The 26,575-nt window shown below is 44.5% G+C and overlaps 2 protein-coding genes across 16 annotated transcripts in view; one reads left to right on the top strand and one right to left on the bottom strand.

The window, feature by feature from the left end:
• The window catches only part of gdpd5b (glycerophosphodiester phosphodiesterase domain containing 5b), a 312,299-nt gene that overhangs the window by 278,405 nt on the left and 7,319 nt on the right, over positions 1-26,575 (bottom strand). Inside the window, exon 1 of one of the 12 annotated variants that reach the window (XM_069892131.1) lies at positions 1,563-1,599. The exons of 9 other annotated variants lie outside the window; for them this stretch is intronic. The gene's annotated coding sequence lies outside the window, so the exon portion shown is untranslated. Of the gene's footprint in view, positions 1-1,069; positions 1,270-1,562; positions 1,600-26,575 lie in introns of those variants that run through there. 2 more of the 12 variants (XM_069892138.1, XM_069892132.1) reach the window with 2 other exon arrangements.
• On the top strand, positions 3,255-26,544 carry LOC138739648 (serpin H1-like). 4 transcript variants are annotated; one of them, XM_069892126.1, is made up of 7 exons: positions 3,255-3,351; positions 4,307-4,350; positions 9,077-9,113; positions 13,521-14,127; positions 15,251-15,349; positions 20,233-20,465; positions 23,285-26,544. In XM_069892126.1, the coding sequence occupies exons 4-7, from the start codon at positions 13,545-13,547 to the stop codon at positions 23,585-23,587; spliced, it is 1,218 nt and encodes a 405-aa protein (XP_069748227.1). In that variant the 5' UTR covers positions 3,255-3,351; positions 4,307-4,350; positions 9,077-9,113; positions 13,521-13,544; the 3' UTR covers positions 23,588-26,544. The 4 variants fall into 4 exon arrangements, with proteins under 4 accessions (XP_069748227.1, XP_069748229.1, XP_069748225.1 ...); XM_069892128.1 differs by having other exon boundaries at positions 9,077-9,148; XM_069892124.1 differs by lacking the exon at positions 9,077-9,113.

The following is a 26,575-nucleotide window of genomic DNA, read 5'->3' as shown; positions in this document are numbered from 1 at the left end:
TGCACCCATGGGACCAATTAACTTTGGAATGTGGGAGGAAACGGAGCACCTGGTGGAAACCCACGCAGACACGGGAGAACATACAAACTCATTACTGATAACACTGGATATGAACAAGAGTTGCTGGTGCTCTCATGGCGTTGTGCTACTCCCACCATGGCACCCATTTGTTTTATTACTGCACTATCCATTGTACCCAAGTATGAGTTAACTTCCTGGGTAGCTCACAAAGCAAAGCTTTTCATTATTTTTCAATTTATGTTGCAATAACCAATTCAATAATTTAAGATGGTGCAAAGGAGTGTTGGCAGTTTTGTTCTGCATTGGCAAAGGGCCAGCACAGCGTGAGGGGCTGAATGGCTTCTTCTGCCTCCAAGACCAACAATGACTTGATTTTAATATTCTCACTCTTTCCTTGTTCACCCTCCCTTTCCCTATGACGCGGAGCCAAAGAATCATGCCTATGCAGTGATCCCATTTACCACCACTTTGCACAAACCCTCCTATGCTTTTGTGGTTACCTCACTACCTTGGAAATGCTGTTGATAGCCCCCTACCAGCTCTTTAGGCAGTGCCTTCCAGGTTCCTACCACTCTCTGGGTGAGGAAATCTGATTGGCATGGACTAGTTGTGTGACTTAGGACTGAAGCTGGGTTTTGATCCAAAATATCGACTGTCCATTTTGCTCCATGGGTGGTGAATGCTGAGTTCCACTAAAAGGTTTTTCTTTGAACATATAAGAAAAAGAAACAGGAGCAGGAGTCGGCCATCTGGCCCAACGAGCCTGCTCCGCCTTTCAATCGATGATCCGATGATAGGCTCATCTCCACTTACCTGGCTTTTCCCCATTACCCCTTCCCCTCCTTCTATGCAAAAATCTGTCCAACCTTGTCTTAAATATATTTATTGAGGTCACCTCCACTGCTTCAATGGGCAGCAAATTCCACAGATTCACCACCCTCTGGGATAAGCAGTTCTTCCTTATTTCTGTTCTACATTGACCACCCTGAATCTTGAGGCTATGTCCCCAAGGTCTGGTCTCCCCCACTAATGAAAAAAAATTACTTACCCCCATCTTATCTATGCTTTTCATAATGTTATATTTGGGCAATGGAATGGCCTGGTAGAAGAGTAGAATCCTCCTGCGTTGTAATGATCTTCTAGTCCGTCCTGCCTTACATCTCGTGAATAAACCATCAAATTATGAATGTCTGTGTATCTAACTGCAATGACGGTGCATATTTTGCAAGTAGTCCAGCTCAATATCCCATAAATAGTACATCATGTAAGAAACAGTATGAGAGTACAGAGGAAAGGCAACTGTTTCATTCATGATTCTGATAATGGTGGGAAAGAAAGTACCAGTGAATTTGGTGGTGAGTGATCTTGCACTCATGAGCCTTCTTCCTAATGGGAGAGAATAAGGGATGAGTCTTTTAAGATGTAGGCTGCTTTTCCAAGACAGAGGGAGTTATAGATGGAATCAATAAAGGGAAGGGGTGTGTGTTTCTTTTAATTCAATTAAGTTTACTAATATAATCGTTTTTTTAAATTACAAATACCTGTTTGGCTGCATCAAATAATTGGGTGCAATGCACATTGTACAATGTATGACAATAAACTCATCATAATCATTGTGTATGATTGTCTTAGCTGTATTCATAACTGTGCAGTGTCTTGCAGTGGTGGGGGGTGCATATCCGGTACCACACAGCGACGCTTTCATTTATTTTTTTTTTTAAAAGCATATATGATGATGTTTGGGGCACCCTTTTTCAGGATTGAGAAGTAAAACATAGAGGGTGCAATGCCTTTACAGCGCCAGCGATCGGGACCGGGGTTCAAATCCCATGCTGTCTGTAAGGAGTTTGTACATTCTCCCTGTGTCAGTGTGGGTTTTACCTGAGGGCTTCAGTTTCCTACCACTGTTCAAAATGTTCAGGGGTGGTGGGGCTGGGTGGGGTGTGTAGGTTAATTGGGTGTAAATTGGGCAGCATGGATTTGAGCACTGAAATGGCCTGTTACCATGGTGTATGTCATTAAAAAAATACTCAGCCAGTCTTGCAGCATCCATAGGAGATAAAGATATATAACTGAATAAAATGCTGTCAGGCGCCTGAATTAAAAGGCTGGGGAGAAGGAAAGGAAGGGCAGGGGGAGGAGCACAGAGCAACAGACAAAAGGACCAGTTGCCAGGACTCCAGTTCCATGGGTTTTAAGGTGGGGCCATTGAGGCAAATGCAGACTCTGTCACAGTTAGTGCAGGAGGTGGACAGTTTGAATCCCCGCTTTCCTTCCAACATTAATGAAGGCTGCTGGAGGCTCAGGCACAGGGATTTTCTTAACCCCAAAATAAATTTTGTTTAAAAATGCTAAAATCTGCAGACTCTGTGATTGTAGTAAAAATACAGGAGAGGAAAAATCACAATAAAATTATCTACAGAAGAAAACCGTGCAGTCATATTCATCCATTCTGGTACAGTACTGCACATTGTTACAGACATTCTCTAACTAGTATTTAGCACTGCTCCACTACATCGGCCCCTTGTAGATTCCCCTCCCTTTTTCTTTAAGGGCTTCCCCTCTCGTCTCAGGTAAAAACACAAAGTGATGGGAGCTCAGCAGGTCAAACAGTGTCCCTTATGTAGCAAAGATACAGATATCGCTGTCTCAGCCCTTCCATGCCAGGTCGTGGAAGGACTTTAAACTATAGTCCTTCCCCACACGTTGAAGGGGTCATGAATTCAGGATTTTGGTGTCAGGCACACTATTGACCTCAGAACCACAGAACACTACAGCACAGAAACAAGCCCTTCGGCCCATCTAATCTGTACCAAATTAAAATTCTGCCTAGTTCCATTGACCTATTCCCAGACCATATTCTTCCATCTATGCATGTATCCAGATTTTTCTTAAATGTTTACATTTAGCTTGCATTCACAACAGCTGGCAGCTCATTCCACACTCTCTGTGTGATGAAGTTCCCCCTAATATTCCTTTGAAATATTTTACTTTTTACCCTTAAACCATGTCTTCTAGATCAAGTCTCTCAGAGAAAGAAAGCCTGCTTGCATTTACTCCATCTGTATTTCACATTTTCAATAAATTCTGGGTGTTTAGTTTTACCCAGCACAGTTCTCTCTTCAGGCAATCATCTCGATGCAACACTCTGGGCTTTGGGACCCAGCGGAGACCTTGCTGAGTTGGAAAGGCGGAATCCCACCCACATTTTTCCAGTTCATGCTTCAGTCTTTAAGTAACTGTCTTTCAGCAGGACGTGGTCCACTTTTTTGGGAGCCGTCCATCAGAGCGGGAGTGGAGGGGTTTCAGCTGGAGAGCCAAGACAAGCAGGTGAGACCATCACGGCAGCACCCAAGTCTTCTTTATCCCTGCAACTAAGATCCCACACTGCAGGAGGCAGGAACTCCTGATCAGAAGCCAGGAATTCTTGGCTTCTGCAGCTAAGAGCCCATACGTACTACAGCAGGCAGAAATCTCTCCAGCATACAGGAACCCGATTCCAGCAGCTGTGAGTCAGATTTCAACAGGCAAAAACTCTTGATCCCCCAGCGCCAGGGATAGCTTGATCCCTGGCAGGCCAGAGCCCATCTTCTTTCTGGTGGGAAATTTTGTAGGTCCTCCTCCCTAAAGCCAGGAGCCTTAATCCCAGTGGAGGAGGAGCGTTTTCCTTATCCTGGCGCCTGAGAGCTGGGAAGTTTATGGGGAGCAGTTTCAGACTTTGACTGGCATTTTTCCCCACTGTTCTACATTTCTACCTTCATGAGACTGATTCTGGGTTAAAATTCAGCAAGTGAAGAACGATTCCGTTAGCTGTGGCAACTGGGTCATGAAGAAGCCAGAACACTGCAAACTTAACTTGGCAAGAGTTTAGTCAAACTTTAACAAACTCGTTCTTGAGCCTTATTTTTTTTTTCTGATTTTAACTTGCTTTTTTAAAATTCATTAGCTTGTTCTTCAAAATCTTCCTAGAGTTCTACATTACATGGGATTGGGTGGGGAAATAGTTAAGGAATCTTCCAGAAGTCTGGAAAAATGTCTCTTCTGGCAAATACCATTGGCTGATGCCTTGCCTCCTCCCCTTCCCTCCATACCTCAGCTTTCATTGGGAGGGCTTCTCCGAATACTTTTTAAACTTTAGATTCACTTAAAGGCACAGAGTAGAAATAGCTCCTCCCACCTCCCTCCCATCACTCCCCCCCACCCCCACCATGAAGATTCCACCAAGCACACATTCCCTTTCTCCAGGGGAAGTGATCTTGTCCTTGATATCTCTATTTTCTTTCAGAATGACAAAGACAAAAGTTGACATCACTTTGAAAAAGTTTCAAGGTTAGACCCTCTATTTCTTATGATGTGTGTATTTTCTTTTCTGAAGCATGTTAATATATTTCTACTGTTCAGGCAAAGACAAGAAGCTTGGACCCTGTGGGCACTGAATTTTTTATCGCTCTCAGAGGGGTGTTTTTGGAACTTGCCCTTCCTCCCCACGAAACTTGTGCTTCCCAATTAGAGAGGAAGCAGGCCCTTCGGCCCAACTTGCACACGACTACCAAAATGTCTCTCCCACACTCGTCCCACCTGCCTGCGTTTGGCCCATATCCCTCCAAACCCCATCCCATCTGTGTATCCGTCCAAGCTTTTCTTAAGCGTTGCAAGAGTGCCTGCCTCATCCACCTCCTTTGGTAGCCTGTTCTGTACACCCAGCACCCTCTGTGTTAAAAAGTTATCCCTCAGGATCATGTTAAGTCTCTCCCCCCCCCCCCCCCACCACTCCCCCAACATTAAATCTATGCCCTCTGCTTACTGATACCCCAACTCTGGGTAAAAGACTGTTAATTCGTCCAATCAATAGCTCTTAATGATTTTGTAAACCTCTCTGAGATCAACCCTCATCCTCTTGCACTCCAAGAAATAAAGTAAAAACACTCTTAAATGCTGGAGGAACTCAGCCGATCTCTCAATGTCCCAGCCTGCTCAACCTCTCCCTATAGCTTAGGCCCACAATTACACCAAATTGACCTACTAATTCCCTATGTTTTGGAGGGGAGAGAGGAAACTGGATCACCTGGAGGAAACCCACGCAAGTCACCAGAAGAATGTACAGGCTAATAATTATGACAGCGGCGGATTTGAACCAGGTGGCTGGGGCTGTAATAGCGTCATGCTCACTGCTATGCTCCCAATCCACTCAACTGAATGCACGACTGTGGCAACTTGAAATCTGATTCCACAGGTGAGACCCATTCAGCTTGCAGGGGGGTGAGGGAGACTGCACAGAGCTATAGACAAGATATATTTCTGCACATTGCCCTCTCCAAAAGGTGTGTCATACACACACAGATTTGGAAATCCCTCTGTACCTCATTTCTAACCAGCCCTTCTTTGTTCCACCGTCAGTAGCCTTGACTTCGGTTACTGACAGCCCAAACCCTGGAATTTCCACCCTAAACTCTTCTCATGGCTTCTGGGAATCAGGATGAGGGAGTCAACGAGGTGAGATGGAGTAGGCAAACAGTTACGGAGGGTTTGACCTCAGCAACTGGGAGGGTGGCAGACCACATCAGAGGAAGTGTGTGACCCTCGACCACTTACTTTCTTTTACTTCCTTCAAGATGGAGCCAACATGTGGCAATTCTTTGCTGGCCTTTGAAAGGATCTCACTGTTTCTGCATACATGTGACAATAATTAAAAAAAAACTAAATCTAAACCTGTCAACAGAAGAGACTAAAGATACTAGAAAACTGGAGCCACGCACAACATGCTGGAAGAACTCAGCAGGTCCGGCGGCATTTGTGGGCCGACGTTTCGGGTTGAAGCCCTTCATCAGGAAGAGCAAGAAACAGTGGGCACCAGAATAAAAGGGTTGGGGGGGGGGGCGGGGAGAAATAGGAGGTGCAGCGGTTGAAGAAGATTGAGGAAGGAAGGGACAGAGGTGGGGAGCTGGAGGAAGATGTGGGTGAACAGGTAGAGAGGGTGGGGGAGGGAAAGCGAGGGAGGGTTGGTTGGGAAAACAAAGGGGAAGACAATTGGAGATCAATGCTGTCTGGTTGGAGACCACCATCGGAATCTAAGGTGCAGTTCCTCCAATTTGTTTGGGGTCTCAGCCTGGCAGTGTAATAGGCCATGAATGGGCATGTCATTGTGGGATTGGGAAGTGGAATTGACAGTGGTTGGAGCAAAGCGGCTCAAGGAAGAATCCAGTCTCGCCGATGCAGAGGAGGCTGCATTGTTTCCATTGGAGATTCCATTTCATCTGCTACCCTGACTTATCCTCACGCATCTCTGTGTCAATTCTATTTGATGACCTCCTCTGCCAAGGTGTTGGGACATCTTATCCACTGCTGTCTAAATACAATGGCATCAACTGGGCTCCCTTTGAATCCAACTTGTCTGAAGTGAACAGTTTGTCCTGTATAAGATTCCAGCATCTGCAGTCTCCTGTGTATCACCATTTAATCAAATTTTCTCTTCTAATCAATGAGCTGAGAATGAATTTTGGGCTCTATAATGTTTCCCCAAGGAGGGGAAAGCTGACTGCTTTATTGCTTTAGTGAAACAATTAATATTTATTACCACCTTCATTTACTTGAAGACAAGTTCCATTTAAGACAGGAAAACCTTGCTGATAGCCTCCAGCATGTCCTCTCCAGAGTTACCAATGCTTTAGGCTTGTCCTGGAGTTTTCAGGTATGGGAGAAAAATCCTCCCGTTGGTAAACTGTGTGTAGTACTGGTCTCTTTATTTGAGGAAAGGTGTACTGGCTTTGGAGGCAGTGCAAAGGGGGGTTCAACAGGTTGATTCCAGGGATGAAGGGGTTGGCCTATGAGGAGAGATTGAGTCGTCTAGGACTACTTACTGGAATTTAGAAGAATGAGAGGAGATCTTATAGAAATGTATAAAATTATGAAAAGCATAGATATGATTGAGGTAGGCAAGTTGTTTCCATTAGTAGGGGAGACCAGAACTAGGGGACATGGCCTCAAGATTCAGGGTAGAAAATTTAGGACAGAGATGAGGTGGAACTCCTTTTCCCACAGTGTGGTGAATCGATGGAATTTGCTGCAATTGAAGCAGGAGAGGCGATCTCAGTAAATATATTTAAGACAAGGTTGGATAGATTTCTATATAGTAAAGGAATTAAGGGATATGGGGCAAAAGGTGGAGATGAGCCTATCAGGAGATCATCCATGATCACATTGAATGGCAGAACAGGCTCGACGGGCTGGATGGCCGACTCCTGCTCCTATTTCTTATGTTCTTATGAAAGGATTTGCTTCTTTAATGGGAACACAGAACATTACAGCATATTACAGGCCCTCCGGCCTATGATGTTATACCGACCTATATATATCTACCAAAAAACTCTCTCAACCTCATAACCCTCTATTTTACTTTCATTCATGTGCCTGTCTGAGTCTCTTAAACATCCATATTGTTTCAGCCTCCTCCACCCCCCTGGCAAGGCATTCCAGGAACCCACAACTCTCTGTGTGAAAAACTTACCCCTGATGTTGCCCCTAAACTTTTCTCCATTCAATTTTTTCTCTAATAATTATGGGTGGCATGGCAGTTAGCACGATGCTATTACCGCACCAGTGACCCTGGTTCGAATCTTCGCTGTCTGTAAGGAATTTATACATTCTGCTCGTGACCTGTGTTGGGTTTCACGTTGCTCTGGTTTCCTCCCTCCCTCCAAAACACACAAGATTGTAGGTGTAATTGGGCAGCATGGGTTTCAATGGCTGGAAACATGTTGTTAAGTAAATTTTAAAAAAGTTTTGGGGATTGAGGAGAGAGGATCAACTGCTCGTTAAGAGTGAACCAGGTGGGTAGGGAGATGCCTGCAAGATGAGACGGCCAATGGCAGGCAGTGGGAGTGGTTGGAGACAGGAAATATGTGACACATAACATCCTAAAAGGAGACCATTCTGCTTATCATTCAATACTGGCTCTCAAGCAGAACAATCCCATCATTCCCAATGCTTTATGTCCCCTACTTCAGCCTCTCCTCAGCAGCAGTTTATTCTCTCTGGCACATCATTATCACCTCCTTTTTCACCACTGACCTTCTACACTAGAACTGTAATTAAGGACGAACCTACAACCCAGTACGTCATTGGGATGGAGGAGGAAACTGGAGGACACTGGAGGACAGGTGTGGTGGGGAGGAGGAAGGGAATCACATGTTCAGAGGGAGAACTTGCAAACTCCACACAGTCAGCATCCGAGGTCAAGATCAAACTCTACATGGCAGCTACACTACCTGGTGTGCCATCATACATGTGATTAAATTTTAAGGAGCATGGTTGACAAGAGCTGGGGGGTGGGGGGTTTCTCTTTGGTGACGGAGGAGGAGAGGTGACTTCGAGGTGTATAGGATGAGGGGCTTAGATAGCATGAACATGGAACCATAGAATATTACAGCACTGAAACTGGCCCTTCAGCCCTTCTAATCTGTGAGGAACCATTTTTCTGCCTAGTCCCACTGACCTGCATCCAGTTCTTAGGCCTCTATACCCGTCCCATCCATGTACCTACGTTAAATTGAGCCCACATTCACCACTTCAGCTGGCAGCTCGTTCCACACCCCCACCACTCTCTGTGTGATGAAGTTCCCCCTCATGTTCCCCTTAAACCTTTCCCTTTTCACTCAATCCATGTCTTCTGGTTTGTGGAAAAAGCCTTCCTACATTTACTCTGTCTATTCCCCTCATAATTTTAAATTTCTCTATCAAATCTCCCTTCATTCTTTTACTCTTCAGTGAAAAAACTCCTAACCTTTTTGATATAACTTCGAAAGACTGGAAGTTACTAGACGACAGGCTTTTATTCCCACAAGAATGAACAAGCACTCATGTTGCTGGCCTGATTCCAGGGAGAAGGGACTTGGGGGTAACCACCTTTATTAAGGAATTCCAAGGGGAGGAGCCACAGGGTTAGTCAGCAAGGATGCGGGCCAGCTATACACACAGAGCAAATAGCATTACTGTGGAATCACCGCACTTTTTATCTTTCCCTGTAACTCAGTTCCTGAAGTCTGCACCTTTGTTCTAGGGGGACAATAGCAAATGCCAGAGGACATCTGGTTAAGGTGAGTGGAGGGAAGTTTAGGAGAGAAGTCCAGAGGTAAGTTTTTTTTATATAAACGCAGAGAGTGGTGAGTGCCTGGAATAGATTGCTGGGAGTGGTGGTACAGGCTGGTACAAGAGGGACACTTAAAAGACACTGAGACAGGCACATGGATGTAAGAAAAATAGAGGATTATGGGTGTATGGGTTAGATTTCTGTGGAGTAGATTTACATAGGTTGGCACAACACTGTGGGCTGAAGGGCCTATACTGTTCTGGAATGTTCTTAGTTTAGATTTGTTGCTGGGTTGGTAGGTCTGTCATTGGAGAGGATAATGAGGAGAATTGATCTTGGATTTCAAGGGCAAGAAGTGATCCTATTGAAACGAGAAATTCTCACAGGGTTCAACAGGCCTGAATGCAGGGAGATTGTTTTTCTTCGCTGAGAAATTGAGAACCAGGGGTCACTGTGTCAGGACTTGTTGGCAACACAGCATGGAAATAGACCATTCGGCCTAACACTGCCCTGCTGACCAAGATGTCAACCTGAGTTAGTCCCATTTTCCTGTATTTGGCTCATATCCCTCTAAATCTTTCCTATCCATATCCACGTGTGTTTTAAATGGTGTATCTGTCCCTGCCTGCATCTACCACTTCCTCGGGCAGCTCATTCCATAGATTCACCACCCTCTCTGTGAAAAACTATCACATCTCAGGTACCTTTCCTCTCTCATCTTACTCTAAGAACCTCTAGTTTTAGATTTCTCTCCCCTGGGACAAAGACTGGGACCATGCACGTTCCTTGACTTTTAGCTGCATAAAGTTGCCACCATTCCATGTGATTTCCAATTCACATCTGTTCCCTACTTCAGCCTCTCCTCACCAACAGGAGGACTGATGGAAAGAGACTTGGTTCCATGGAGTATTGTAAACTTCCATCACCTCAACAACAATAACACTTCATACTCCAACTGGGCACCCTCCAACTGGAGGGTATTTACATTGCCTTCTCCAGTTTCCATTAGCTCCTCCCCACCCCCATCTATCTCTGTCTTTCTGTCTATGTCGCTCTTTCCCTTTCCCCCAGATCTGCATTCACAGAGCTATCCCCTCCCTCAATCAATCACCCCTTTTCTCTCTCCTGTCCTCCTATCCATATCCAATAAAAAAATTTTACCTGCTGGTCTGTTTCCTTCCCCTTGCCTCTTTACTTCTCCCCAGCCTTTTAATTCAGGCACCTGCTTGCTTTTTACTTATAGCTTGTGAAAGGGCACAAGCCTGAAATGTCATTTATACAGTTCCGTCTGTAATGTTTGGGTCAAAGACACTTTTTTCCCTTTATTTTACCCTGTGCTCTAGTTTTAAATTTGTAATCAAAGTGCACATTCCAGATTTTATTCAAGGTTATTTGTATACATTTTGGTATGACCATGTAGAAATTCCATCACTACATACATAGTCCCTCATTTCAGAACGCCATAATGTTTGCGACATTTGGGTTCACAGGTGGTTGGGAGTCTGAAATCTGGAGTTAGGGCACTACACAGAGTTCTGTAGACACTTGGGGAGAGGTAGAAGTAAGACCATTGCCTCCCTTTCTGAACCCCTTGAAGAGATATGTGGTGAGTGGGTAGTGAGCTACAGGGAGTGAGTACTATTGCCACTGGAAGCTGGAATTTCCATGTTTTTCTCTGTGTTGTCCTAACCTCCGGGAGACAGCCAGCAAGCTGCATCAGAATACTTTTGACGTGGCTCTCCAGAGAAGATGATGTTTGCCGAATCAGCAAAGCTGTGATTGGAAGCAGAGTTTAGGACAGTTGAGAAGTTCTCCGCCTTCATCTGATGCTTGGCCACGTGGAATGGAGCTCTGACTGCAGGAGCTCTGTAACAGTTGTCTGGGACCATTGCTGAAGATGGCTTGGCACAGGAAATCGCACAGTGCAGTTCTGTTGTTTGTAAGCAGCCCCTATCCTGGCATGAGCCCGAGTCAGATGTTTAACTCTTCCTAATCGGAATCCACCATGTGTCTCAGAGGTGAAAGGCCGCTAGCTGATGGCCAGAAGAGTGTAGGATACAAGCAGAACAACCATGATTCTATTGGCTACAGCAGGTTCTACGGGCTGAGTGTCCGGCTCCTGCTGCCAGTCATCTGTTGATATCCCATGGACTTTTCTACTCAGAAAGAAAGGATATGCAGGCAGTGCAGGTGGTGCAGAGGAAGTTCTCCAGGTCAATTCCAGGGATGAGAGCTTAGGAGGAGCGATTTGTCGCCTGGGACCACAAGCTGGAATTCAAAAGAGTGAGGGGAGACATAAAGCACAGTAACAGGCCCTTCTGGCCGATGAGCCCATACTGCCAAATTACACCCAAGTGACCTACAACATTTTTGAAGGCTGGGAGGAAACCCAAGCACCCGGAGAAAACTATGCAGACATGGGAGAGCGTACAAACTTCTTACAGACAATGCTGGATTTGAATGCAGGTCGCTGGTGCTGTAACAACTTTCTGCTAACCGTTTCACTAATCGTGCCGCTCAAGGAGATCTTGAAGAAACGTAACATTATGAAAGGAATAGGTTAGATCGAGGTAGGAAGGTTGTTTACACTGATCAATGAGATCAGAAGGAGGGGACATAGGCTTAAGATGCAGGGGAGTAGATTTAGGATACTGATGAGGGGGAACTGCTTGTCCCAGAGAGTAGGGAGTCTGTGAAATTCTCTGCCCAAGGAAGCAGTAGAGGCTGCCTCATTAAATGTATTTAAGACCCAGATAGATGTTTGCATCGTTAAGGGTTTTGCAGAGTAGGTAGGTCAACGGAGCTGATTCCACGGCCAGATCTGCATGATCTTATTGAATGGGAGAGCAGGCTTGATTTGCCTTATGGTTCACCTCTGCACCTAGTTCATAGGTTCTTATAACTTGGCTCCTTGGAACCTCTTCAGTAGCTTAACTAGTAACTGTTTCACCAGTTGAGAGTGGGAAAGGATGTTCCACCAGACCCATTTGCTCTGCTGTATATAAACACGTGTTCCTTCTTGCTGAGCAAATGATGACGACCTGCAACATAATGAGCTGTTCAATATGCTGGGAGTTTCCACACTGCAAGTCATCTCCACTCGGGTTTGATCTACGATCCTCTGTTAAAGGTAACCTTTCCTGTCTGGCACTGACTGAGTTAAATCCTTGTAACAGCAATTGTGTCTACAGCTGTTTCTTATGCTTTTCCATACTCAAAGCAGTTCTGCATTGCTGTCCAGCAAAATGTCTACCTGGGAGAGTTTAGGACAAGAGGGCAGAGCCTCAGAATAAAAGGGCATCTCGTTAGAGATGAGGAGAAATTAGGGGGTTAATCTGTGGAAATGGTTGCCACAAATGGCTGAGGAGGCCAAGACATTGGGTATATGTAAAGCAGAAGTTGGCAAGTTCTTGATTCGAAAAGCATCAAAGGAATGCAGAAGAATGGAGTTGAGAGGAAACTATGATTTGGATGGCAGAACAGACTTGATAGGCTGAATGGCGTAATTCAGATCCTTTGCATATGGTCTGATTAAATTGTCTCGCCTCATCTGTGGCTCTGGTCTGTTATGATGTTCTTCAAAGAAGAATGACATAAGGACACAAGAAAATGTTCTTCATAGAATAGCACAAGAACTCCAGCCTGCACTCAATGTGAATGCAACTGATCTGCACCAGCCCTCAATCCCTTCACCCTCAGTTCTCCAAAATAATTCTCCACCTCCACTTACAATTTCAAGACTCACCTCTCACTGGGAAGAAATTTCTACATGACTCATTTTTAAAAGATCAGCCCCTTTTCTTGTCCATTTCGCCTCTCTTAGAATAATGCAGCACAGGAACAGGCGCTTTGCCCCACACAATGTCTGTGCCGAACATGTTGCCAAATTAAACAAAATCTCTGCCATTTGCAGGTGATCCATATCCCTCTGTTCCCTGCACATTTATGTGTCTATCTGGAAGCCTCTTAAACTTAACTATCATATCTGCTTCCACCATTGCCCCGACATCCCATTCCAGGTGCCCACCACTCTGTGTAAAAAAATAAAAAAAAAAAGCCCCTCACATCTTTAAACTTTCCCACCTCATGTTAAATGCAGGTCCTCCAGTATGTGACATTTTTACCCTAGGAATAAAAAGTCTCTGATGGTCCTCCCATCCCAGGAATCAGCCTGGTGAATCTCTTTTGAACTGCCTCCAATGGTATTATATCCTTACTTGGGTTAGACCATGAGGTGCACAGATTTCCATCTGTGACTTTATCAATATCATGTATATTTGGGGTTTTGAACTTCTAACCCTTTTGCACTTGGTTGACACTTTATTTTGTTACTATAGAATGAGAGATCAGTGGAGGAAGTTGGCTAGTTAGCAAGGCTTGGTCTGATGAATAAATGGTTGGCTTGATCTTGCAGGATTATTCTTTGTCCATTGGAACCATGTGGCTGTTAAAGATCTTGGCTGTTGGCCTTGTGATAGATGCAGTCTCACCTGCCAAGGAGAAGCAGAGCGAATTTACGACCACGCTGGCAGATGCCAGCATCAAGCTGGGTCTGAATCTGTACCTCACCATGGCCAAGGACAAAGCCACCACCAACATCCTGCTCTCCCCTGTGGCGCTTGCCTCTTCTCTGGGAATGGTGTCGCTCGGAGCCCAGGGCTCAACAGCTGCTGAGGCAAAGGCTCTGCTTGACATGAGCAAGGTGCAAGATGGAAAGTTCCACCTCTCGATCTCCCAGCTCATGGCGGAAGTCAGCAATTCCACGGCGCGCAACGGCACCTGGAAAATTGGCAGCCAGCTCTATATTCCCACTTCGGTGAAGTTCGCCGAGGACTTTGTGCAGAAGAGCAAGAAGCACTACAACCTGGAGCACTCCAAGATCAACTTCAGGGACAAGAAGGGTGCCCTGAAGGCCATCAATGAATGGGCAGCAAAGACCACACAAGGCAAGCTTCCTGAGGTCACCAAGGACCTGGAGAAAACTGATGGAGCCATGATCATCAATGCCATGTTCTTCAAGCGTAAGTCCCTGCAACTGGTATGTTGCTCACCAGTTAAATTCACGTTTAGATGTGTATTCCAGTTAACCTGGTGTTATGTTCCCAGCGTAAGGCAGTGGGGTGGGTGAGGAATATTCCTTTTCTCCTTGATTCTTGAACAGGAAACCTTACCCTCTGGTCCTTCGTCCTCAGAGTCATTGAGTCATACAGTATGGAACAGGGCCTTCACCCCAACTCATCCATGCCCACCAAGTTCACATTCAGGGCTAGTTCTATTTGCCTGTATTTGGCCCATATCCTTCAAAACCCTTCCTATCCATATATCTGTCCAAATCATACCCATTTCTTGAATCTCGAAAGTCTGCTCCCAGTGACAACCCATTTTAATTCTCCACCCCATTCCCATGCCAACATGTCTCATACACACAAATTTGAGGAGCAAAACCTCATTCTGTCTGGGCACACTCCAACATTGCCTTCTCCTTTCACCATTCACCCTCCTCCCCACCCACATCTCTCCCTTCCTCTATCCCCTCTCCCCATCTCCTCTGTCTCCCTTTTCCCCAGCTCTGCATTAACAGAGCCACTCCCCTCCACTGATCAACCTCTCCTGCCTTCCTATCCAGGTCCAATTATGGCATTTGGTCTGTACTGCTCCTCCTGCTCTTTCTTCCCTTCTCTACCAGTCTTTTTATTCAGGTGCCTGCCTACATTTTTTTGCTCATACCTTGAAGAAGGTCTCAGGCCTGAAATGTCTTTACCTCCTCTGACCACTGAATGACCTGCTGAGTTCCTCCAGCATTTTTGTGTTTTCCTCACTTCTATAGCTTTCTCTGGCAGGTCATTAAGATCCTGATTAAATGCTGATTGAAAAAGTTACCCCTCAGGTGCCTCTTCAATCATCTCCCTTCTCACCATAAACCCTCCAGTTCTATCAGGGAAAAAGACTGTGAGCATTCACTTTATCCATGTCAGTGGAAGCTATTTCTCTTTATTCCACCTATGAGTTACTTGAACATCTCAAAAACAAGATCTAGCTCCTTCAGCCTCTCCAAATCTGCCATCCTTTCTCTCTGTCACTGCTTCATGTCCACTTGCCCTGGCGTACAGAAAGGGAATGACGGAATTCTGTTTTTTATTGCAGCTCACTGGCATGAGAAGTTCCACCACAAGATGGTGGACCAAAGAAGTTTCATGACCAGCCGCTCTGAAACTGTTGCGATAAACATGATGCACCGCACAGGTAGGTTCTACTTTCTCCGGGGAACAGATTCAATTCAAGTTTATTGTCAGCTGATTTCACAAGTACAACCCAACGAAACCATGTTCTCCAGACCCCGGTGTAAAGCAATCAGACAAAACGCATATACAGACAAACAATACATATGCAGGACAAGTATTCAGCTATACAAATAAATAAATAAATGAATACTGCTTCATTAACATGAGAGTCTCAGATTGTTAGAGTGAGCAGCTGCAGTGGTCGTTCATCATTCTCATTGCCCGTGGAAAGAAACTGTTCCTCAGTCTGGTGGTGCTAGCTCTGATCCTCCTGTATCTCTTTTCCAACAGGCTTTTCCAACGGGAATAGCTGAAAGATACTGTGTGCAAGGTGGAAGGAGTCCTCAATGATTTTGCGCGCCCTCTTCAGACAATGATCTTGGTAGATCATGTCGATGGGGGTAGAGGGAGACTGGTGATCCTCTTTGGCCACTCTTATGGTCCTGTGGATTGATCTCTAACCCATTTATTTTGAGAAACCCTACCACACTGTGATGCAGCCGGCCAGAACATTCTCGAGAGAGCTCCTATAGAAGGTTGACAAAATGGGGCCTGGTAGTCTTGCCCACTTCAGTCTTCTCAGGAAGTGCAGTCACTGTTGCACCTTCCTGACAAGTGAGGAGATGTTGAGTGCCCACAATAGGTCACTAGATAAGTGAACCCCAAGCTCTCCACTCTCTCTACTACAAAGTTGTTGATGTGTAGTGGAGGGTGGTCGTTCCTAGTCCACCTGAAGTCCACGATCATTTCCTTCATCTTGTCCACATTGAGATTCAGGTTGTTCCTCTCGAACGATTCCACGAGATTTTCCACCTCTTCTCTGTAAATGCAACTCATCGTTGTTGCCGAGGGGCATTCCTGAAGGAGAGTGGTTCCACTGGAGGCATTTTCCTCCAAGTAAGATATTGGACTGTCTCCTATTGAGTGAAGAAGAACAGAAATGTTCCATTACATCCTGGGCCAAAAACTCAGCATTTGGAATGGCAAATTTTCATTGCGTTAGGTTGCACTGACAGCAAGCCAGGAGGTAACAAGACCACAAGATGTAGGAGCAGAAGTAGGCCCATTGAGGCTGCTCCATCATTCTATCATGAGCTGATCCATCCCCCCACTAAGCCCCACTCTCGGCCTTCTCCCTGTAACCCTTGATGCTCTGACTAATCAAATACCTGTCAATCTCTGCCTTGAATGTACCCAATGACCTTGCTTCCACAGCCACCTGTGGCAACAAGTTTCACAGACTCGACCCTCTGCCTAAAGAAATTTTTAAAGAAAAATCTTAAAACTTTTCCATTTTAAATTGACACCCTTTTTTTCTAAAGTTGTGGTCTCTTGTCCTAGACTCCCCTACCATGGGAAACAATCATGCCATATCTACTCTTTCCAGTCCTTTCACCAATTAGGTGATGCAGTGTCCATGTTTCAGTTGTCCTTGCAGAGCACAAAGTCTGGAACATGCCAGATCTCAGACACATGCAGATTTGACCACTACATTTGCTCCTGGATTCTCCACGCTGTCCACACTATCAAGGCCCAGGGAGGGTCCCAATGCAGAGCCAGACCCTGAAACTCCCCATTCCCACAGTCTCCTCATCTTTAAGAATCAAGCATCTTTTATTGTTATGCAATGTAACATTACACAAAATTGCATTTAGTCTGCCAGTGGGCTGATATCGCCTCAAACCGTGCATCTTGGCGCCTCACAGTTCGGCGGGCAGCAACCTCCTTTGAAGAAGACCGCAGAGCGTACCTCACTGACAAAAGACAAAGGAGGAAAAACCCAACACCCAATCCCAACCCACCAATTTTCCCCTGCAACCGTGCCTGCCTGTCCCGCATCGGACTTGTCAGCCACAAACGAGCCTGCAGCTGACGTGGACATTTACCCCTCCATAAATCTTCGTCCGTGAAGCCAAGCCAAAGAAGGTAGACAAAGATTCAACATCAGCAAAAATTGACCGGGGCCCCTTGCAGTCAGAGAAAGAGAACAAGAGAGACTGCCTTCAGAGTCACGGCGTGTCCATGGATTCGTCTCAGCATTTCCATAGCTTCTGCAGCCACACTAACTTCAGTCCAAACCATCAGCAACTCGAGCTCCAGATCCAAACCTCTGATACGATTGGGAAGCCTTCAGCGCTTAAGGCCCCTCAGACGTGTTCCCGTCTTTAGTGTTCTCTTGTAAAGGTAAAGATTCTGAATGTAACATACATGAAATTCTTTAACTTTTGTCTGCTGTAAGGCAGACAGAGTCGCCATTTTCTCTAGCGCCTCTCACAGAAACCTATAGCACCTGGTGTTCCTTGGCGGTCTCCCCTCCAAGTACTGGCCAGTCCTGAGCCTGCTTGGCTTCCAAAATCAGCCAATCTCAGGCATATTCAGGGTATTCGATGCCCTCATTCTGATACTTGGTATCCCTTCATCCAGCCTAGAGACAGGCTCCAGCAGTCTGCAGCTTGGGGTGAGTTCTTTGACTGTAAGTTGCCAGCAGCTCACGTGGGTTCCTTGCCTCGAGTTGCCCTCTGCCTATGTGTTCTTCAGCCACAGAGGCCCTCACTGGCCATCATCTTGACAGCTTCTCCTTACAGCATGGAAACATCCACATCTTCTTAACAAGTCCCATCAACCATCCATTTACATCAATCCTACACTGATCCTGCATAATTCTCCCCTCAATCCCTCACCCCCTCCCAAAGATTCTACCACTACACACCTACAAACAAATAACCCTCCAACCCACACATCTTTGGGGTGATGGAGGTCACAGGGGGACCATGCAAACTCAACACAAACATTATCTGACTGGGCGACAGTGAGGCAGTGGCTTTACTCGCTGCAACACTGAGCCAGTTATTTGACCTACATTCCTTGTGCTCTTTGTTATGTCTCTAGAGCTACCTGGGAGACTTCTTAAATAACAGAGATGCAAAATTCAAATAACAGAAGAGATTTTACTTACAGATGTCTTCCACCATCCCAGGAAACTGTTCACACACTAACCTACACATATACATACACCTCACAGTGGTGCACTACAGTTACTACAGTGAGAAGGGTGTATTTTTATGTGGTTACAAAATAGTTCACATAAACCTGACTATCTTACTCTCTTAACTGGTGTTTGAATGATTCTTATGAACAAATCAGGTTCGACATGGCAGGTTTGTCACATGGGATCCAGGGTGAGCTGGTCAATTGGATTCAAAACTGGCTTAGTGGGTAGAGATAGAGGGTCATAATGGAGAGCTTTATTTCTGATTGGAGGCCTGTGATATGTTTCAGAATCCTCTGTTTATCATCTTTATTAATGACTTGAATGGCAATGTATTCAACATGATTAGTAGATTTGCAGATGACATGAAAATTGATGGTGTAGTGCACAGTGAGGAAGGATATCCAAGTTTACAACAGGACAGGCACGGTAGCAATTAGCATGAGGCTACTACAGCACCAGTGACCGGGGTTCGAATCCGGTGCTGTCTGTAAGGAGTATGTAGATTCTCCCTGTGTCTGGGTGGGTTTCCTCATGGTGCTCCAGTTTCCTTCCACCCTTCAAAACATATGGAGTTGAAGGGTAATTTAGGAGTGATTGGGTGGCTAAAATGGCCGGAATTGACTGTAAATAAAATTAAAGAGAAAATTTAGTCCAGATCCATTGGGAAGGTGGCCAAGGAGTGGCAAATGGAAGTTAACTCTGTCAAATGTTAGGTAAGTCAAACCAGGACAGGATTTGCACAATAAATGGTGGGGCCTTGGAAAGTGTTGTAGAACAGAGAGACCAAGGGGTCTAGTTCCATGAAAGTGGCAACTCAGGTGGGTAAGTTGGTGAAGAGGGCTTTATTGGATCAGGGTATAGAAGACAAAATTTGGGATTACATGATAGAGCTGTACAAGGCACTACTGAGACTACACTTGAAGAACTGTGTGAAGTTCTGGTCACACAGCAATAAGCTGGAAGGGGTGCAGAGGAGATTCACCTGGTTGGTACTGGGACAGTCAGGCTTGAGTTATATGGAGCGGTTGGACAGGCTGTGACTTTATTCCCTTGAGCAAAGGATGCGGGGTGGGGGGTGGGGGTGACATTATAGAGGTTTTAATGAATTCTCACCGTCTTTTTCCCAAGGTAGATGATTCTAGAACTAGAGAACATCTTTGAGGTGGGAGGGGAAAGATTTGAGGGAACTGAAGGCCAATATTTTCGGTCCCTATCTAGAATGAGCTGCAAGAGGAAGCTATAAAAGCAGCTCCCTCCCCCCCACCTCCCCCATTGACGTGATCTAACGAGATCATTGTCTGAAGAGGGTGTGCAAAATTATTGAGGACCCCTTCCATCCTGCACACTGCATCTTTCAGCTGCTCCCATCAGGAAAGAGATACAGGAGTATTAGAGCCAACACCAGGCTGAGGAACAGCTTCGGAACAGCTTCTTCCCACAGGCAACGTAAATGCTGAACGACCAAAGGAACTGCTCACACTAACAATTTGAGACTCTCATTTGTAAAAAGCAGTATTTATTTATTTTTATAGATAAAATACTTGACTTGCATATGTATTATTTGTCTGTATGTGCGTTATGTCTGGTTGTGTGTCACAATGTTTTGCACCGAGGACCGGAGAATGCTATTTCGACGGGCTGTACAATGAGCTGACTATAAACTTGACTTGACTACAACTGTACTCTTCAAAAGGCATTTGGAAGCATACATGGATGGGAAGGGTTTAAAACGATATTGTCCAAATGCTAGCAACTGGGACAAGCCCAGAATGGAAGCATGGATGAGTTGGGACAAAGTGCCTGATCCATGATGTGTGACTATAATCTTTATCTTTTGTTCGCTGCATTTGTAGGCCTGTATAACTTCTACAAGGATGATACCAATCAAGTGCACGTTCTGGAGATGGAGCTATCCCATAAGCTCTCCAGTATGATCTTCATCATGCCCTTCCAGCTCCAGTCTCTGGACAAAATTGAGAAGCTGCTGACTAGGGAGCAGATCAATGCGTGGATCAGCAAACTGCAGAAGCAGGCGGTAGCTATCTCCTTGCCAAAGGGCAAATTTAGGGCCAGCCACCAGCTCCAGGTAAGCATTGTGGAGAGACCTAAATTCATTTGGCATGTCTGAGTCCACATTACAGGCAATAAGCTACTTTTAAAATGTACAATAAAACTCTCATCAACTGGTCCAGCACCCTTGAGACTTTAGTGGTGTCAGGCGATCAGATTTTGCAGGCTACTAGATGTTATAGAACAGAATATTATAGCACAGAATAGGCCCTTCAGCCCATGATATTGTGCAAACAGATGTAAAACTAGTCCACAACCTTTTTTGGATATGGCTTCCTTAGGTTCTTGCTCAAAGTTTATGAGTCCCCTTCCCTGTGAAGCAGTTGTTTAATTGGTTTCTTCTATACTTCTACTGACTGTATAAAAAACTCTTATGATTTCCATCCAATGGCCCCCCCCCTCAAATGTCCTGTGGGCCCCCACTGAGAATAGCTGATTTTAATCCTCTCGACCTCACACCCATAACCCTCCATTTTTCTTACATCCACATGCCTGTCTAAGAATCTTTTAGATGTCTCTATGTAACCACCACCCTCGGCAATGCATTCCAGGCACCCATCTGTGTTTTTTTTTTTAATAAAAACTTACCACTTTCTTTGCTTTTTCAATATTTTTATTAACATTGAAATTTCACATCCAGAAATACGGAGTTCATATGGATGTACAGGTATGTTAAAATTCAAAAGGACACATTACACTTAAATCATATTTCATCCAAGGTACTCCACATTTTAATCAAATAGATATTATTTTGATATTATATTATTTTGTTATATTTAAAAAAGAAAAATCTAAAACCATTACCAAGAAAGAAGCTGTTTGGCCCAAAAAAAAGGGAGACAGAATTCTTATCAGTGATAAAGTACCTCATTAGACAACATTTCTACCTTCATAACAAATCAGAGATTATAAAAGTAATTCAAAAAGGGTCCCCACGGTGTTTGAAAATTTAAATTCAAATCAGAAATTGAGCATCTAATCATCACTAAGTTTAAATATGACATGATGCCGCGCAGCTATTGAGCATGAGTAGGTGGGGTAACGTCCTTCCAACTAAGCAACACCACCCACCTAGCCATGAGAGATAAAAGCAAATACATGCAGCTCAGATGCTGTTAACAGTATCTCACTCTCTCCAATAAAAAAAACTTAATTTCTCTAAACCTTCCTTCACTCACTTTAAACAGATGCCATTGGCCATTGCTGCCCTGAGAAAAAGGTGGTGGCTGTCCATTCTATGCTTCTAATAATCTTATACACCCGAATTAAGTCTAAGATGTTATCCTTACCAATACCCAAACACATTCTTGTTAAGCATATTACACAGGACATTGTAAATTAAGCATCTTTGACACAGATTGAATTGCTTATTGTCACGTGAACGAAGATACAGTGTTTTTTTTGTGCTATCCAGGCAAGTCAACCAATATGTAAGTGCCACAGGTGGTTAAATAATATTTTAAAAAGCAGGGTCTATTATTACAGTAAGTCAAAGAGCATAGGGTTTGTTATTAGGACAAGGGAAATATCCTAGAAAAGAAAAACACAAGAACAGTAGATGCTAGAATCTACAAGTAAGCAATGAGAAGATGGAGGGACTCAATGCACTAGACAGCGTCTATGGAGAAGAATGGTCAGTCAACATTTTGGGTCTGAACCCTTTCTAGAGACAAAAGTGGGAAGGGGTGATAGCAACCATACAAGGAACCATTACATGATAGGATAAAGGACAAATTAAGGTGGGGAGGTATCTAGGGAGGAGACCACAAGGGTGGGAGAGAAGGGGAAAGGTTTGATTTCAATTCGATGCCACTGTTTCCATCTGTCCTTGTCCAACTTTTCTTTCAAACCTTCCCACCCCCTCCTTCCCCCCACCCTTCCATCAGTGTGGTCTCCTCCCCTATCTTTCTCACCTTAATCTGTCCAATACTCTATCACCTTCTGGCCCCTCCCCAGTCCCTTTATGCTTGAGCTATCCTTTTCCCTCTTTTATCTTGATGAAGAATCCCAACCCAAAATGTTGACTATTTTTTTCTCCATGGATGCTGTCTGAATTGCTGAGTTCCTCCAGTAGGTCTTTGTTTGGAAATAGGCAAACACTCTTAACTCTCTGACTCTGGCCCATGTTCCAGATCTTCCTGACCACCTCATTGTCTCTCTACACAAGAATAGAGAAGCAGTGGGCTTGTGGGGCTGAATGGCCAATCCCTGTTCATGTCTCGCAACAAAAGAACTGTAGATACTGAAAATCTGAAACTATAGCAGAAAAATGTCAGAAAATAACTCAGCGGGTCATTGAATTCAGTTGGAGGGACATTGGTCTGATACCGTCATTCTATTTTCCCCTTCACATGTTACCTATCAGAGGTATTCTCTTTGATTTATACATTCTTCCTCCATACCCCTTGTAGCTTGAAGCTAATTCTTCTTCTGTCAAAGGGTATTTGACTTGAATTCTTAACTCAGTTTCTCTCTTGACTAGCAAGGTTATCAAGAGAAGGCAGGAAAATGGGATTGAGAGGAAAAATACATCCGCCATGACTTGAATTAAACAATAAGGTCTGCAGATGCTGTGATTGTAGTTAATGAACAAAAAATGCTGGAGAAACTCAGCAGATCCCACAACATCCATAGGAGGCTATACTTTGGGCCTGAGCCCTTTCTTAAGGTAGCTTTTGAATGGTGGAGAAGGCTGGATGGGTCATGCAGCCTAATTCTGCATCTACATCCTCAAATCCTGCCTGACTGGCTGATTGTTTTCAGCATTCTCAGGATTTTTGTTTCTCTTGTTCTTGGGCATGTAATGACCTGTTCATATTTTTACTTTCAACATAGAAACATCTTGGAAGCATTGGTTTGACAACAGCTGTGGACAAGAGCAAAGCTGACTTGTCCAAAATCACGGGTAAGAAGGACCTGTACCTGGCCAGTGTTGTCCATGGCAGCGCCTTGGAATGGAGCACAGAAGGTGACCCATACGATGCTTTCATCTATAGTCGAGAGGATCTGAAAAACCCAGAGGTTTTCTACGCTGACCACCCCTTCATCTTCCTGGTCAAGGACAAAAAGACCGGTTCATTCCTCTTCGTTGGGCGGGTGGTCAAACCCGACGGTCACAAGCTGCATGATGAGCTGTAGCCCGTGGGCATTTTCGCTCTCCGTGTGGCCAAAACACGACGTGTCATTTTTGCTTTTGAAGATATGTCTGTTCTTCTAAACAAGTGGTTTGACATGCTGTCTTGGGATTAAACAGTTAAGTCTTTTTGAAAATGGTCACCTGCAAACCTCCACCCCCATTCCCCTCCAGTCAATTAAAGGGTCCTATTTTCCTCCTCAACACCACCTTCCTCAAAATGTTGGGTGAATTTCAACAAAGGGCAACTGGTGCTTCCGACTCTGTTCTGGTTGACCTCCCTAATCGAATCCTTTGAAACTATTGGGGACACACAAGAGTCTGCAGATGCTTGAATCTGGAGCAAAATACAATCCACTATGAGTTGAGCAGCATCGATGGGAGAATAGGAACAGTTGATGCTTCAATACCCAAGCCGTGGAAGGTTCTAGCCTGATGTTTTTTCTCCCATTGATGCCACTGAGTTCCTCCAGCAGATCGTTGTTTAGTCTCTGAATCTATAGACTGATTTTGCATTGTTATTTCCATCAGGTTTCTTTATGCAACCTCTGCAGCAACAGTGGGGCTGATTTGTATAGGATCATGCTGAAACGATTTGGCTAAACTTATTCTTTTTGATGCTTCATAGATCTCTCTTTCATCCCACTGTCATCAGAACCGCATCATCCTTTCTCCCTCTGTACTCCATGAAAGCTTATTGTCACCTGTATCAAGGTGCAATGACTAAGTTTGTCTTGCAAACAGTCCAGGTAGTCAACCCATACACAGTATACCAAATAAAAAAAAACTTAGTACAGAGTTCTGAAATACAGAGATAGATCAGTTAATTCCTCTTCATTGGATGGGTGACAAGACCCAATGGTCGCAGAACACAGGAAGAACTGTGGCCTCTACTATCCATGTGGCAAAAATATAACCTGTCTTTTTGTTAAAAAATGTCAGTTCTTTCACATAGGTGGATTGTTTTTGGAATAAATAATTTTTTTGAGGAGGGCCATTTGTAAACCCCCATCCTCACCCCCATTCCTCTCAGCTGCTCTCCGTACAAGATTTACATTCATGGTAGACTCTGGACAAGGAAAAATTGCCTGGTGGATATACAAATCACTCCTCCTCCCACCTTCCCCCACCTTTTTATTCCGGTGTCTACTTGTTTTTCCAGATTCTTGATGAAGAACGTAGGGCTGAAACTTTAATTGGTTTTCTTTCTCTGGATGCTGCATGACCTGCTGGGTTTCTCCAGCAATTTTTCATGTTTTTGCAAAATGTCATGGCAACTTTCAGAAAGGTTTGGTTGGAAATCTCTTGAGTATTAAGCTGAACCTTTTCAATGTAGACCCTTCAGGAGTTTGCAGTTCCTCTGGTGTGACAGGCAGAGATGGGAGCTCCTGACTGAGTCATCACCAGGAGCTTTGAACACAAGTTCATGCTCAACCATCCATGGAAGAAGTTTCTAATGAAATCTTATTTATCTCCTCCCCAAGTGACTGAGTGACATGTTTCAATAAGGCTAGTTTAAACATTGTGGAAATGTTCTCTGATTGGACAGGGAGGAAAAATCTATCGAGTAGATTGGTGGACGCAAGTGATTCACCCTTGACTGTCCAGTATGTCTTAAGTATGTCCCTGGTGAGAAGCAGGCTGAGAACTGGTAAACAATTGATCTCACCTTCTCAGACGAGTTTGTGGTGGGACTCAGTGGGCTTCTGCTTGGTTTAATCAAAACAAAAGCTGACATCTTCCTAGTTTTTGGGTGGAGTTCATGGTCTCCATTTAGAGAGCTGCACCCTCTCCCCTCACCTTTCTCTTAAGTTCTACTACTCATTTCTACCTCAGACCTCTTGCTTGTTGGCCTCTGCTCTTCCCCCCTGGTCCTTCCTTCCTCCTCTCCTCTCCCCACCTCTTTACCCAGGCGCCTGTCTCTCTTTGCTCATAACTTGAAGGACTCAGGCCTGAAACGTTGGTTACCCTATACTTCCTATAGATGCTGCGTGACCTGCTGTGCTCTGCGTATTGATGGTAACTGAGGTTTCTCAAGATAATCAAAAGTGTTGCAAATTTGAAACAAAATCAGAAAATGCTGGAAATATTCGGCAGGTCAGGAAGCATCTGGAGAAGGGGAATGGGTCAGAGGGTCTTGTACCATAAATGTGAACTGTTTCTCCTTCCTCAGATGCAGCAAGACCTACTGAGTATTTCCAAGTGCTCCAAGGCATAATTTGCTGAACCTCAAGTCCCATAATGATTTACCGTCCTGGATAAATCCGATGTGGTTGAAAATTTTAAATTGTTTTGGGAGGGTGGAAGCCTTGTGTTGTATACAGTATTACTTATTTTTTTTATGCAATACCCTAAAAAAAATTTGTATAATCAAAAGCAGGGATAACTGTTAAGAGCAGCTGATGACCATGTAGAGCAACGGTTTTCAAACTTTTTCCACTCACATACCACTGTAAGTATTCCCTATGCCATCAGTGCTCTGTGATTAGTAAGGGATTGCTTAAGGTGGTATGTGAGTGGAAAGAAAAAGGTTGAAAACCAGTTTTAATCATACCTAATTTACTCGTTTTGTGCGCGGTTTTCAAAGAAAATGGACCAATGACAATTTTTTTCTCAGGCAAAATATTTCAGTAACAATTGGATCTGGAGCAGTGGTTCTCAACCTTCCCTCCCCACTCACAGCCCACCTTAAGCAACCCCTTACTAATCACAGAGCACCGATAGCATAGAGATTGCTTAAGGTGTAATGTGAGTGGAAAGAAAAAGTTTAAAAACCACTGGGTAGAGTGTTGGGTGGGAAATTATGGCAGTTCCTTTGTTGAGCTTTCTATTAAATGACAGACAGCATATATAGTCATGTTGTACTATGCCCTGGCCTACACAGTGTCATCTGTGCAGTTGGATCACTGCAGTATCTGAAAGCCACATTTGGTTTTGTTTTGGAATAAAAGATATGAAAAGACGTAGTCTTATTTTTCTTTAGTGTGTCATTG

The sequence above is a fragment of the Narcine bancroftii genome, chromosome 7 (genome assembly GCF_036971445.1).
Source record: "Narcine bancroftii isolate sNarBan1 chromosome 7, sNarBan1.hap1, whole genome shotgun sequence".
NCBI classification, from domain to species: Eukaryota; Metazoa; Chordata; class Chondrichthyes; order Torpediniformes; family Narcinidae; genus Narcine; species Narcine bancroftii.
Note: the sequence above shows the minus strand (reverse complement) of the source record. Positions and strands in the feature narration are given on the sequence as shown.

What these genes read in the sequence shown, in the direction of transcription:
- LOC138739648 (XM_069892127.1), top strand. Translation starts at nt 13,545, where the DNA reads ATGTGGCTGTTAAAGATCTTGGCTGTTGGCCTTGTGATAGATGCAGTC. An exon ending in CAATGCCATGTTCTTCAAGC is followed by an intron (nt 14,128 to 15,250) that starts GTAAGTCCCTGC and finishes TTTTTATTGCAG; the next exon opens with CTCACTGGCATGAGAAGTTC. An exon ending in GGGCCAGCCACCAGCTCCAG is followed by an intron (nt 20,466 to 23,284) that starts GTAAGCATTGTG and finishes CTTTCAACATAG; the next exon opens with AAACATCTTGGAAGCATTGG.